This window comes from Netta rufina (assembly GCF_964035555.1).
Source record: "Netta rufina genome assembly, chromosome: 2".
NCBI lineage: Eukaryota > Metazoa > Chordata > Aves > Anseriformes > Anatidae > Netta > Netta rufina.
Window position 1 is genome coordinate 65,587,036 of NC_140124.1, and position 12,526 is coordinate 65,599,561.

The 12,526-nt window shown below is 34.6% G+C and overlaps 1 protein-coding gene across 10 annotated transcripts in view; it reads right to left on the bottom strand.

The window, feature by feature from the left end:
* CLASP2 (cytoplasmic linker associated protein 2) overlaps positions 1-12,526 on the bottom strand; it is a 138,284-nt gene that overhangs the window by 27,291 nt on the left and 98,467 nt on the right. For all 10 annotated transcript variants that reach the window (XM_084281942.1, XM_084281941.1, XM_084281933.1 and 7 more), the window contains 5 exons: positions 12,075-12,245; positions 11,063-11,170; positions 6,155-6,261; positions 2,850-3,094; positions 2,153-2,216 (listed from right to left, as the gene is read on the bottom strand). In XM_084281942.1, coding sequence (XP_084138068.1) covers positions 2,153-2,216; positions 2,850-3,094; positions 6,155-6,261; positions 11,063-11,170; positions 12,075-12,245 — 695 coding nt within the window. The remainder of the gene's footprint in view (positions 1-2,152; positions 2,217-2,849; positions 3,095-6,154; positions 6,262-11,062; positions 11,171-12,074; positions 12,246-12,526) is intronic.

Here is a 12,526-nt window from a genome sequence, read left to right on the forward strand (position 1 = left end):
GGAGAACAAGTCTTATGAGGAGCAGCTGAGGGAGCTGGGATTGTTCAGCCTTGAGAAAAGAAGGCTCAGGGGCGACCTTATCACTCCCTAGAGGTACCTTAAAGGAGGCTGTAGCAAGGTGGGGGTTGGTCTGTTCTTCCACATGTCTGGTAATAGGACAAGGGGGAATGGGCTAAAGTTGCACCAGGGGAGGTTTAGGTTGGATATTAGGAAGAACTTCTTTACGGAAAGGGTTGTTAGGCATTGGAATGGGCTGCCCAGGGAAGTGGTGGAGTCACCATCCCTGGAGGTCTTTAAAAGACATTTAGATGTATAGCTTAGTGATATGGTTTAGCGGAGGACTCGTTAGCATTAGGTCAGAGGTTGGACTAGGTGATCTTGGAGGTCTCTTCCAACCGAAATGATTCTGAGATAATAAAAATCCACGAGCTCATGAACTCTAATACTGGAGGTGTCCTCCTGATAATAATATTCATGAATTATTATTGGTTTTGCAACATCAAAAAGCAGGCATGCTTTCAGTGACTAGAATAGGTGCTAACACCTGTGATATCACCTTGGCCAAAACTTAGAACTCAAAGCAATATTATGTCAAAATGACCAACTAACAAAAATATCAGCTGGAATGCAATAGTTCATAAAGGCCCAATGAAAAATTTAAAGTGCTCTTCAGAAATGTACAACTGTATTTTGGAGCACTCTCATTCTCCTTCCCATATTGTAACCCCAACAGTATCTTCAGGGTAGTTCTCATAGATGCATAACTACTATATTAATTAACAGAAGAATAAACAACCAAAATCAAGACCAGGTGCTATTCACAATTTTGTTACACTTCATTTAGAAGCCAGTATTTCAATATTTAGTTTTCTTTACTCTTTTTAAGGGAATGTTTTCTTTGGTTACTCCTCAACTTGGCTTTAGTTGTTTCTCCTGAATTTCTGCAATATGTGAGCAATTTAATACTATGTTCCTATGCACAATATGATTTTCTTCAAAATATATTGTGTCACAGATTTTCCAGCAGGAGAAATACGGGCAGGTGAATATTAAGTTAACCTGTCAAGATTTTGTATCTCTCTGAATTTAGTTTTCTATCAGAGGAATCTTGAAGACTGAAACATGTATTGCAAAGCTGTTTTTCAGGATTCTGTTGAGAAAAGCCAATAGTTTGGATATAACTACTCTGACTCTAACTTCAATATTTTATCAGTTTTGAAATATGGACATGAAGTGCCATATGTTCTACTCAACATAAAGATAAGGTTTCTTCCATACAAGCCTCTACGTCAAACTAAACATGAAGTTGCCTGTTTTCTACATGGTATCATTTTAACTTTGTTCAACTCCATATTCACTTGCAGTCCTTTTGCTAGGGGAAATTATTGCATTAGATTATATACATATATATCAAGCTGCAACAGTAACCCATCTCCCACAAAAAACTGCAAAATAAAACAAAACAAAGAGCAGTAACTCGGTTAAAAATATTTAAAATGCTTTTAGAAAACAGAAGTTTTCTACATATTCCACTCCTTGTATCATCTGTACTGGGTCTTCACCACTGTAAAATGAATAAATTATTGTATTTTCTTTTAAACACCAGTATACGCTCCATCTTATATTCAATATTATCAATGATGTAAAAAATTATTCAAGTGTCAACTGCCAGCCTTATCTGTGAAACTCGAGGAACACATTATCAGTTAAGACAAAGCAAAATATATACCCTGAAAAAGAAATAAGAAAATATTTGGTACAGTTCAGATTCATCACATATGATTTAGACTACTTTCTTTATGTTTTAAATTATTGCAGCTAGGTGTTTTGTTTCTATTTCAGAGGGAACCACTAGTTACATTGAAATTGCCATTAAAAACACCAAGACTTCCTAAAAAATTACAAATTTTGAGCACAAACTGCTAAACTAATGAAACAAACCTTCACTTTATTTCAATTGTCTTGCAACAAAAGGTGGAAATTATCTTGATCAAAACTGCAAATGAAGTGGTTTCAGATCCGATACCATTAACTGCTTACAGAATACAGTTTGTTAAATTTTTACATGTGCAAGTGCTGCTGACATTTTACTGAAGCTGGTCTTCTGTATGTTTTCAAACTTTTACTGCAAGTAAGGAAAACCTAAACATACCTTACTGTGAGGATCAGCAAACATCCTTGTGAAGATTTCACATAGCCTTTTCAATTCAACACGGCTGTCAAAGTGACAAAATACAATAGTCAACTCTGCTACTACTACTACTGGTACACTAATGCATAGCAATCAGCAAATTCAACCATACTGGATCAAAATCTAGTAAATGAAGTAGAAAAAACACTAAGACAAATAAAAATGTAATGATTTTGTCTAAAATAGACTTTCAACCTAAAAATCTCTCATCAATCTAATTCACATACTAAAACAGAGCAAAGGTCATTTTGAATTCGCATTCCTGACTACTGTAACAGAGGAGGTCATGAAAAAGACATTCTTAGTAGCTAGCCAGTAACAGTTTCTTCTGAATAAATAACCTACTGAATAAGAACTCTGTCATCACTACTAGATGCAACCACTTTGAAAATCTTCTGTGTTGTAAGAACTCTATTGGTTTTCAATTCCCTTTCTTAAGCTAAGCTTTTTAAACAGATTCCATGCCCTAGTAACCAAGAATGGACACCAGTTTCCTCATTTCTCCCCCATTCTTACTCTCAGACTTCCTGAGAGCAAGATACCCTTCTTCCCCTCTTCCCAACTTTCCACATTCCTTAGAACATTAGCCTCCTCTTTTACCTTCCTTGCCTTTCATCAACTTCAAAATAAAGATTTTTCTACTAATACGTTTTCTTACCTTAAAGTTCTCTGGTTCTTTAATAAATTTTGCAGGCCTAGAAGGCCTTCTTTCCTCTCTGACCAGTTGGAGCTAGCACAGCGATTTAGAACTTCAGCCACATCTTCTGTCTGTCTCATATATGTTGGTATGCTTCCATTCCTAGAGCTGTAGGACCTTTCTGAACAGGCACTTGATGCATCACTGTTGGCATCATCATCTGAGTACATCCCGTAAGACTCATATCTTCTTCGCACAGGCTTCTTCTATTGTTCAGAAACACCCCACATTAGTACTGATTTTCAAAGAAATTATACATATACATTTATCAGCAGGAACACCTACACTTTCAATAATCAGTGCAAGCCCTGCACTGACAAATGACTCCAACTGTCCAGCAGTTCAAAGCAAGATAATAAAAACATTTTAACAGGGTAAGGCTTGTGTAGAATTCCAAATACAAAAGCAAAGCAAATGGAAAGAAGACATACATTTGATGAAACGTTCAGCTTAAAGTTTATTTGTAAAAATCCATAAAATTGCATGATAGGATGACAAAAAGGTTGTATTGAAAGTTAGTTATTGCGCTTAACTTTACACATGTAAATGTAAGAATCAGGTCTAAAACCACATTTTCTCATTTTAACTTACTTTGAATTGAACATGTTAATAGTAAAATTAAACTACTGAAGAAGGAAAATAATTTCTATACCTTAGTCCGCATGTCTCCTAAGAGCTGACAGCAGTAAATTATTGAAAAGAAACAGAAATTGAGAACAGGAAGGTAAGGCATAGCAGCACTGTGACTATTAAACTAGCTGCATTGGAAAACATATTCTTTTGCAAATTTGACTCTGCTCTCCATATCTGATTGGTGTATCATACATTATCAATAAGAAGTTTGCTAAGATTCCATTTCCAGGAAAATATTTCATATCATCCTCTTGTTGTTCACAAAGACTTCTCTGTCAAAATCTTTCTCTAATGCAGTAATATCTGATCATGAAGACTTGACAAGTACAGCCAACTGCTAATCATGAAACTTTCATTTAAACTTTGTATTTCCATATACTGCTCCATCTCTTTATGTTTAGCATCAATATCTAAAATATTTAAGTTGTCATTGCAACAATAACTACAGAAATAAGTTTTGAAAATGTCCTACACAATTTAATTGTGTAATGCAAAGTCCCAAATACTTTAAAAACAAGAACAAGCCAACAAAACTAAACATATGACAAAGGCCAGAGGAAAAACATACTGTTTATCCTAAAATGAAAAACACAAACCACAGCAAAATAACTCTGCCATTCAAACTCTGAAGTTGAAGCAAGTAGTTAAAAATCCAATTCTATTACATGTTCAAAGAAGCAGAAGTAATACTGATCATTTTCCCCTTAATTACCATTTGCACTGGGTTACTTTTGCTGGCTGAATAGCTTAAAGGATACCTCAATACATACTGTTTATGTAAGCTTACTGTCAACAATGCATGTATCCATATATGCATAAGAGAATAAATAAAGGGATAAAAATCACAAGTACCAAAGCAATCCAGAATTTTTGATTTTTATACTGTAGATTATAGCATCCTGACAGATATATTTTAAAAACAGAACTCTGAACAAGGGCTTTAGTCTATGATAAAACAAGAGGTACATCTTCATAACCAGTTTTCCATCTAAATGGAACCATTTGCACTGGACAACTTGTATATTACACAAGTTATATTACACAAGTTGGTATTACGCGCAACCAGCCGTGATAATACTACAGTAATCTAATTTTGCTCGTCTTGATCCTTCCTAGATTCTAGCTAAAACACATATACCTAAACTAATTTTCCTCTAGCACGTCTATAAGCATCATGCTATTCTGTATCCAGGTAATACAAACAAGTTTCTATGAACAGACCTCATTGCTTCCAAGCAAGGCACATTCAAGTCTCAAGAGCAGTCATTAGAATCATGAGTTTCTCCTCAATTTATTATTAATTTCCTACTATATTCTTCATCAAGCTAAATCTGAATAAGCTATGAAACTCCTGAAAGTACTATAGATACTCATCATGTAACATCAACGTGGATAAATCTTACATAGATTTTTCTAATTGTAGCCAGAAACATTAAATATCCCATAGATTTCTTCTTCATTGCACCCTTAAAAAACAGCAACAACAAAAAAACTACCACAATCTAGAATGAGTTCCAGTTCGGTAACTAGCATTCTAGATCTCTGCTGAAAATGTTTTTCAAGTTCATGCTATCAAAAAGGGTAAACCCCATTGTTCAAACACACCGTGACTTGTGGCCATGACCAAGATTTCACAGATCTCTCTGCCTGTGAAGGCACACAAATTTTAAGCTAATGTGTCAAGACGACAGTATTAGCCAGGAAATCAACAAACTGGCAGACTATGAACATGACCGAGTTCTTCAGATTCTTTTTCCCTTCAAATTTTCTCTCTAAGTCCAATCATACCTGCCTGCACACTTACATTCATTAGAGTCTAATTTGTAGTTTTTTTCCCCACTGATGTTCCAAATAATCTTTCTGTTATAATAGAGCAACAACAAATTCCTTAAAGAATTCTGGAAGCTTTGTAACAGGTACGTATGTATGTATAATGTCATGCAAATAGCAAACAATACATGATAAAAAAGTAGAGAATTCTAAGCATCAATATTTAAAATTATTTGAAGATTTCAGCTTGCTGGTGTCATTATCAGAAAAACAAAATACGTGACATGCTTCCACTTAGGCTAACTGGGACAGGGAGGTGAAGAAGGAGGTAAAGAGAACCCTTTAAAAAACAGTAACATTAATACTGAGAATGACATAACTAGCTTGAAATTCTCAGCAACATTTTGAAAACAGAAACCAAACCTTGTTATTTTATCAGAACAACTTTAAATGGAATTCCAGTGTACTTTTAGCTCTCATCATCCCCAGCTCTGAGAAGCCTACCAACTTCAACATACACAGAAGTTTGTGTAGCTGTTGTGGGATACTGCTCATTAGGGCTTCCTGCGCAAGTGGCTCCTTAAGCTACTCCAATAGAACAGCCCAAGACCATTTCCTGCCTGCCATGGAAAAGTCATGTTTCTCAAAAGACTTTTCTAAGACTAGATGGAACAAAAATTTTTGTATGGAACAAAAATTCCAATACTTTGCATCTCTAGCAATTCTGTTTCTTCCCCTCCCTCCTCCCCCCATCCCACACACTTAAAGGCAATAAAATAACAAAGTTCTTTTGTATGCTTCAGCATACAGACACCAATTACTTTAACAGTGTATCCTACACAAGATAAGTGCAAGATTCTTACCAAGGCATCTGCTACTGCCTCTTCCACATCAGAACCTGTGTTCAGAACTCGCATAGCACTAACTGATGATGACAATCTACTCGACTGACTAATTCCAAAGCTGGTACCTGTTATAACAATAACAAAAATGAATATATAAACATTTCAGTTAGAATTGGAACATAGAATATTAACACCACATTCACTTAAAAAAAAAAAAAAAAAACCCAAGCAGAAGAAAAGCATTTGGTTTATGCTTCTATTAATTATGTATAGGCTAAAATACTAGCTATTTTAATTCTGCACCCCTAAAGATATCAGCAAAATGTGTGAATGAAATAAAGACCAAGAGTCATACATGAAGATTCTATTCCAATATCACAGAAGCAAAAACATGACAAGCCAGTGGTTTTAACTAAAATAATCTGGTGCTGGCCGTTTTGGTATTTTTTGTTTGTTGAACATCTTCATTTTGGGTTTTTATTTTCATTTAAAAAGAAAGCAATTACAATAGAGAGGCTACAAAGAATACTGATTAGAAAACTACATGCACAAAGAATGCTCTACAAATACTGAAAAAAAAAAATGGAAAACTAGAAATCCTGCAAGTAAAAATAAAGTGATTGTTGTTAGGGAAGAAAAGAATTAACATTGGGTCATGGAGGTGGAGAGAAAATCTAGCAGCACATATACATCTATCTGGATTATTAAAACCACAGAACTCAAATTAATGTAAATTATATACTTTTTAAAACTGAACTTTGAACATAACCAAGTGGGTGGGGAAAAAACATCCAGGATGACCGCACAGATGATAGCAAAATGTACTCATCCTTCACCTGTAGCCCCATAAACATCAGGAGTGTAGAGGGCACCAGTGGATCTGGAGTGATGTCTGGAAGCTGCAATAACAGGATCATATAAAACCCTATCTATTACCATGGAATCAAAGTGCTGCAATACTTGCTTAAAAGAACAAAAGAGTATTTTTCAAATATATTCAGCTTTAGAACAAGAAACTGAGCATTACACAGAAGGAAAGAAAGCTTCAGAAAAGTTCTTCAATTATGTAGTACAGATAAATTTATGTATGTTGGACATTCCATGCATTTTTTAAATGATTCAAAGCAGATCAAAAGTATGTTCAAGTTCAAAGGAAAAAAATGTGTAGGTACACACTCACACACACACACTTATCAGATTCCTCAGGAATACCTAAAAAGTTCCACTGATATCGTTTTTCCATTGCAGAATTAACTCAATTCTACATGTTCAAGTTAGAGAGAGAGAACTCATATATCAAACAATGTAATCCACAATGAGTGACTACCACACAAACTTGCTGGCAGTTGACAATTGGTACTAGCTTGAGTTCTTGCATATGTGCAGATAAGCCAACCTCAGCTAAAAATCACCAATTTGCAGATGAAAGTTAAAATGATTCAATTTTAATTAAAATTTTAAATGTAATGTAATTAACATTTCACATTTGTTTTCTTTTAAGTAAAATGTGAAATTGAAATGTTAGTTAGTATGGCTCATGACAATTCTTTGAAGTTATGGAAAGTTGGAATCAAAGATCCTTAACTTCTGAATACAACCAAGAACCCTTTTTTTTCTGACACTTGAATAAAAATGGCCTTTTACGGATTCTAAAAAAGTTGAATCACTATTGCTAGTCTTTTTTCTTAAACCAAGCAAAATTAACGTTTTCAAACAAGCCATCTTCTTTATTCAGTTCACTTAAGTTAGAACTTCACAATCACATAAATTAAATTTGCCTTGCAAACTTTAACAGAATTCAAGTGTCCAACCAAAATGACACAAACCCCAGATATAACAATTTAATAAAGAACTGTAAATGCAAATATTTTATGCCTTCTGGATACATAAAGTAGCGAAAATAGAAACCAGGAATTAAATGAATCATCCTTTACTCTGATTAACATACACAATTTAATAAAAGTCTCTGATTTGAATCAGAAAACCCTGACACAGACCAAATCACATCTGGGAAAGCACATACTTTTAATTTGAGTGAACTACAAATTGATTCTGAGCCGTGTAAAGGTCCCACAAACAACACTGCTTTTTTCTCTTTAAGTTCCCAGCTTCTTATATAAAAGTATAGAAATGTATCTTATGCCAAGCTAAGCCTGCATGCAGTTGTTTAGCTGGGGAACTTCATTTTGCAAATACCACTTTATAGAGTACTTGGTTCTTTAAAACATACATCTCAGCATGGAAAAGGAGACAGGACAGAGCATATAAAAACAAATGCATCAGGACTGATAGAGTTTGAAGTACAAGCAACAATGGGATAAACCTTTCCCTTATTTTCCCATCAACAAGCTCTGAAAATAAAAGGTACGATTAAAAAATAATAAGCAAATAATTCAAGATGATCTTGTCTCCATACGCATTTGAATTATGCTAGGCAAATTTCTAAGACATTGCTATGAAGCACTACTGGATCAAATTATCTCTTTCCAAAGAAAATTTTCAAGAATACTCTTTGTACCTCTGAAACACCAGAAACTGTGGAAGTATTTACTTTTAAATTTTATTTTAAGATGAACCAATAATAGGATTCAAAATAACAGTTTATTTCTTGACTACAATATCGAATTTTTACTGGCGTGGTGTTTAATATCTGCCAGATGTATGAGAAAACTGGTACTTCCATATAAATTACCAATTCCTTGCTTCTCACGAGTGGCTGTTATCTCTCACTTTGTAGTCCTATATTAAGATGTGAGATTATAGAAACACTTCAGACAGAAAAGCAACTAGATAACAATGCTCCAAAGGGCTTATCATTTCTAATAAAAAAAATTCTCAGAGAAACAGACAATACAGGTGACATTTCCCCCCCTCCAATTCTACATGCAACTGTTTCCAGCTACAGATACTGAGTTGAATTTGCTTTATTTCATCTTCTACTTGTACTCTTGAAAATAATTTTTTCTTTAATAGAAATCAATAATATCTCATAAGACAAAACCAGTCCAACGAAACACTGAATTAAATTTGAAAACCATCAAGTAGATAGAATCATTTATTCCAGATATAGCTTATTTTATTTTGAGCTCTGAACTCATATAGTTACTCCTTTGTATTCTCTATGTTATCAGACAATTCAACATATTGTATTTGTACAAGTACCTGTTCTGATATCTAACACAAAAATAAAATTCCATCTATAAAAATAAAATCTCAAGTAGCATCCATCCCAATGACCCATTAGCTAACACTATTATGTTTGATACAGATTTATTTATTTATTAACGGTATTTGATCAGAAAAATCAAATGTAAATCTGATGTCACATGCATGAAATTGAATCCAAGCTGTAGGGTAGCAAAAGTAGCAAGGAAAGATCCAGGAAAATCTTGTTTCTGAAGGAAGAGAAGCATGTGTTCTGCACTACAGTCCAGCAGCTGTGCTTTAGTAAAAGATAGATTTGTTAATGGATCCTGCAAAACATCTACTTTTAATTGAATTTCCCAATTAAATAGCATCTGGGTAAATCAGCATTAGTTATTGAAACAGCCTTCATTCAATTAACCCATGCTTTTCCAGTGAAACTATGGCTGACAGGAAGCATGCTGCCTTTACATACAGACATCCAATGCTAATTAAGAGGACAGTCAGGTGCTTAAATTTGAGATAAAAACCTAAGATTCACTTGTTTCAGAATAAACTTAAAGACTGGATTCGTTACACCCTAAACCGCAAACTACACTTGGAAAAAAGGATTCATATTTAAGATTAAATGAAAGGTAACATCAGTAAGAAAAAAAAATCAGTTTTGGAAACAGAGTTCTGTATTACTGTAACAATAAAAAAAAAATCTAGCACTTAAAATACTTTTATCAAAAGTTTGCTATGAATTTTGCAGCAACCTGGACAAAAATACATGGAGATGAGAGGTTTCCCTAATCTTTAGTCAGAAGCACGTTAAAACAATTACAAGTGAACTTTCCCATGCCTATTCATGTTTCAGAAATGGACACCAGCATGACAGGTCTACAAAACCTTTTAAGTATCAGGCCAATAAACTGAAGCACTTAACTGTAAATAAAACTTTTGCTTACAGCAGCTCTAGGAATGAGGACCAACAATAGCTATATTGTGTGCATGAATATTAAAAGTTTTCAAGTCCTCTTTTCTTCCCTATATAGCAACATGGTTCAATTACTTAGCACTTTTTCTACTCTGATTAAAAATAGACTGCAGAACTGTACTTTGGTTCATCTGCTTGGATAAGGACTTCACTACTTGCCCTGTTCATTTTTAGGAAACTAAAAGCAGCCTTAGAACACAACTCTTCAGCAGAGTGGTCCCTTACCTGCATCACTACATTTACTCACTCAGCAAAATAAAGTGTAATTTTAATTTTTCCCCTACAGAATACTGTGATGATAGTATTGCTAAGACAACATAAAATGAAGCAGATTTTCTTCATATGCACCAAGACAGTTCATTGACTAGGGAGTAGTTTTGAGCATTAACAGATCCTACTTGTTGATGCAGGGAAAGGTGGAAGATGACAGCCAAATTGTATTCTAGTTGGTCAAGTCCTTTAACTGTATCCAAACAATAAATACTCTAACAAAGAGAAACAATTTCAAAAAACTTTCCAAAAGCAGAAATGGCCTTTCAAAAAAAACCTAGGTGCTACAAATCACACATCTTTCCAAGCTCTTTGATTTAAGGTAAGGCTAATACCAGCAAAGCATTTAATTTTGAGGTGTACAACCCATTCACACATCGGTCAATTCTCCATCAAAGTAAATGGTGAGCGAGCCAAAAGAATGGAAAATCATGGTGGCCCGCTACAGGCTAATGGAGGAGGCATGGATTCATTAGGTGCAAATAATGAAGTGCAAAGGCAGCCATGCACAACAAGGGGCTCTGAGTACTTACCAAGGGGTGGAAAAGAGCGGACAGGGCTTGTGTCCCTGCTACTTTCACGGCTGGCCTCCCGACTGCACCCCTGACTCACACTAGGCCGAGGAATGCGGCTGCCTCGTGCTAGTATGATTCAGGGTACAGACAAACAGCAGCACAGAAGGGAGAAGACATAAGAAAAGTTGCAGTTTTAATGCAATTCTGTTTTCCAGAAAGATCAAAGATGTATTTCTAAGAAAAGGCACTTATGATTATGTTGCATTTAGGTATTAACTGTTTCCACACACTTTCTTAATTGTGCTAAATTAACATTAAGCATAGCCACTTCAATTAAACTATTTCTTTGTACAGCTAAAAAAGTGGATTTACCAACTCTTTACAGAATGGTTGAAACACCTCAAAAAAGTCAGAGTAAATAAGCAATGAAAAATAATCCAATCAACAGTAATGCAAATGAAAACTTCAGCTTTCTTAAGATGAAAAATGTAAAGACATTATAGCTGGGGTTAAAAAAAAAAAAAAAAAAGATAAAAATAAAGAACAGCAGCAATACCTCCAAAATCAAAAAATGTTTTTCAATAAAGTGTATTAAAGTGCAATCAGGCTATACTGTGAGAGTTAGGAAGCATGACATTAATTTTTGTACCATGAAAATATATACACATGCACACATATCCAGAGGACACAGAAGTTGTAAAGAAAATCTTTTCAAAATGGTAGCACTTTCATTTAGAGGATGTGATACTTTGGGGAGAGGGAATTAAGAAGAAAGGAGACGAAAGAGAGAAGGAAGAAATTGAGGAGAAAGAGAATAACTACTGCATTTTGACAGCACAAAACTCTCAGCTTAAATTCTAAAAACTGTCTTGTGTATCAATTACTAGTCTCAGCATCCATGCATGTTTTACGTTTTTGTCTATATGTATTCTAATTTTACCAACTACCAGTAATTAAATGCAAGCTGTAGTTATCTAGCACGTAAAGCAAAAAGGTCTATGAAGAAAACAAGTTATTTATCAATTCTTACCTACTGACAATCGAGAAGGACTAGCTTCTCTACTGCATCCCTGACTTCGTGGGATTTTGCTTCTTTTTTGTGCGGTTGCAGGATTCACTAACACTCTCTGAACCCCTGTGTTCATAGTAGAAAGTGTGGTTGTTGTCAAAACTCTTCCAGGAGATCCAGATCTACTGCCAGCTGAAGGTAAAATGAATGAATGTAAGTAACAGCATAAAAGATAAAAAACAAACAAACACCCAAGATTTAAAACAAACAAACAAACAAAAACAAAACACACATTAGCAGGGAAGTGGTGGTATACTGAAATGGTCTGACAAAACTTACAAGGTAAAAATGTGAAATATAAAATCCTGGTCCCCCTGGACAAATTCTTATAGCACTACATACAAAGTAGATACAATTATCAATACAAAGAAACATTTGGTGTGGTATTTAGCAATTGGTATGCTCAAAAAACC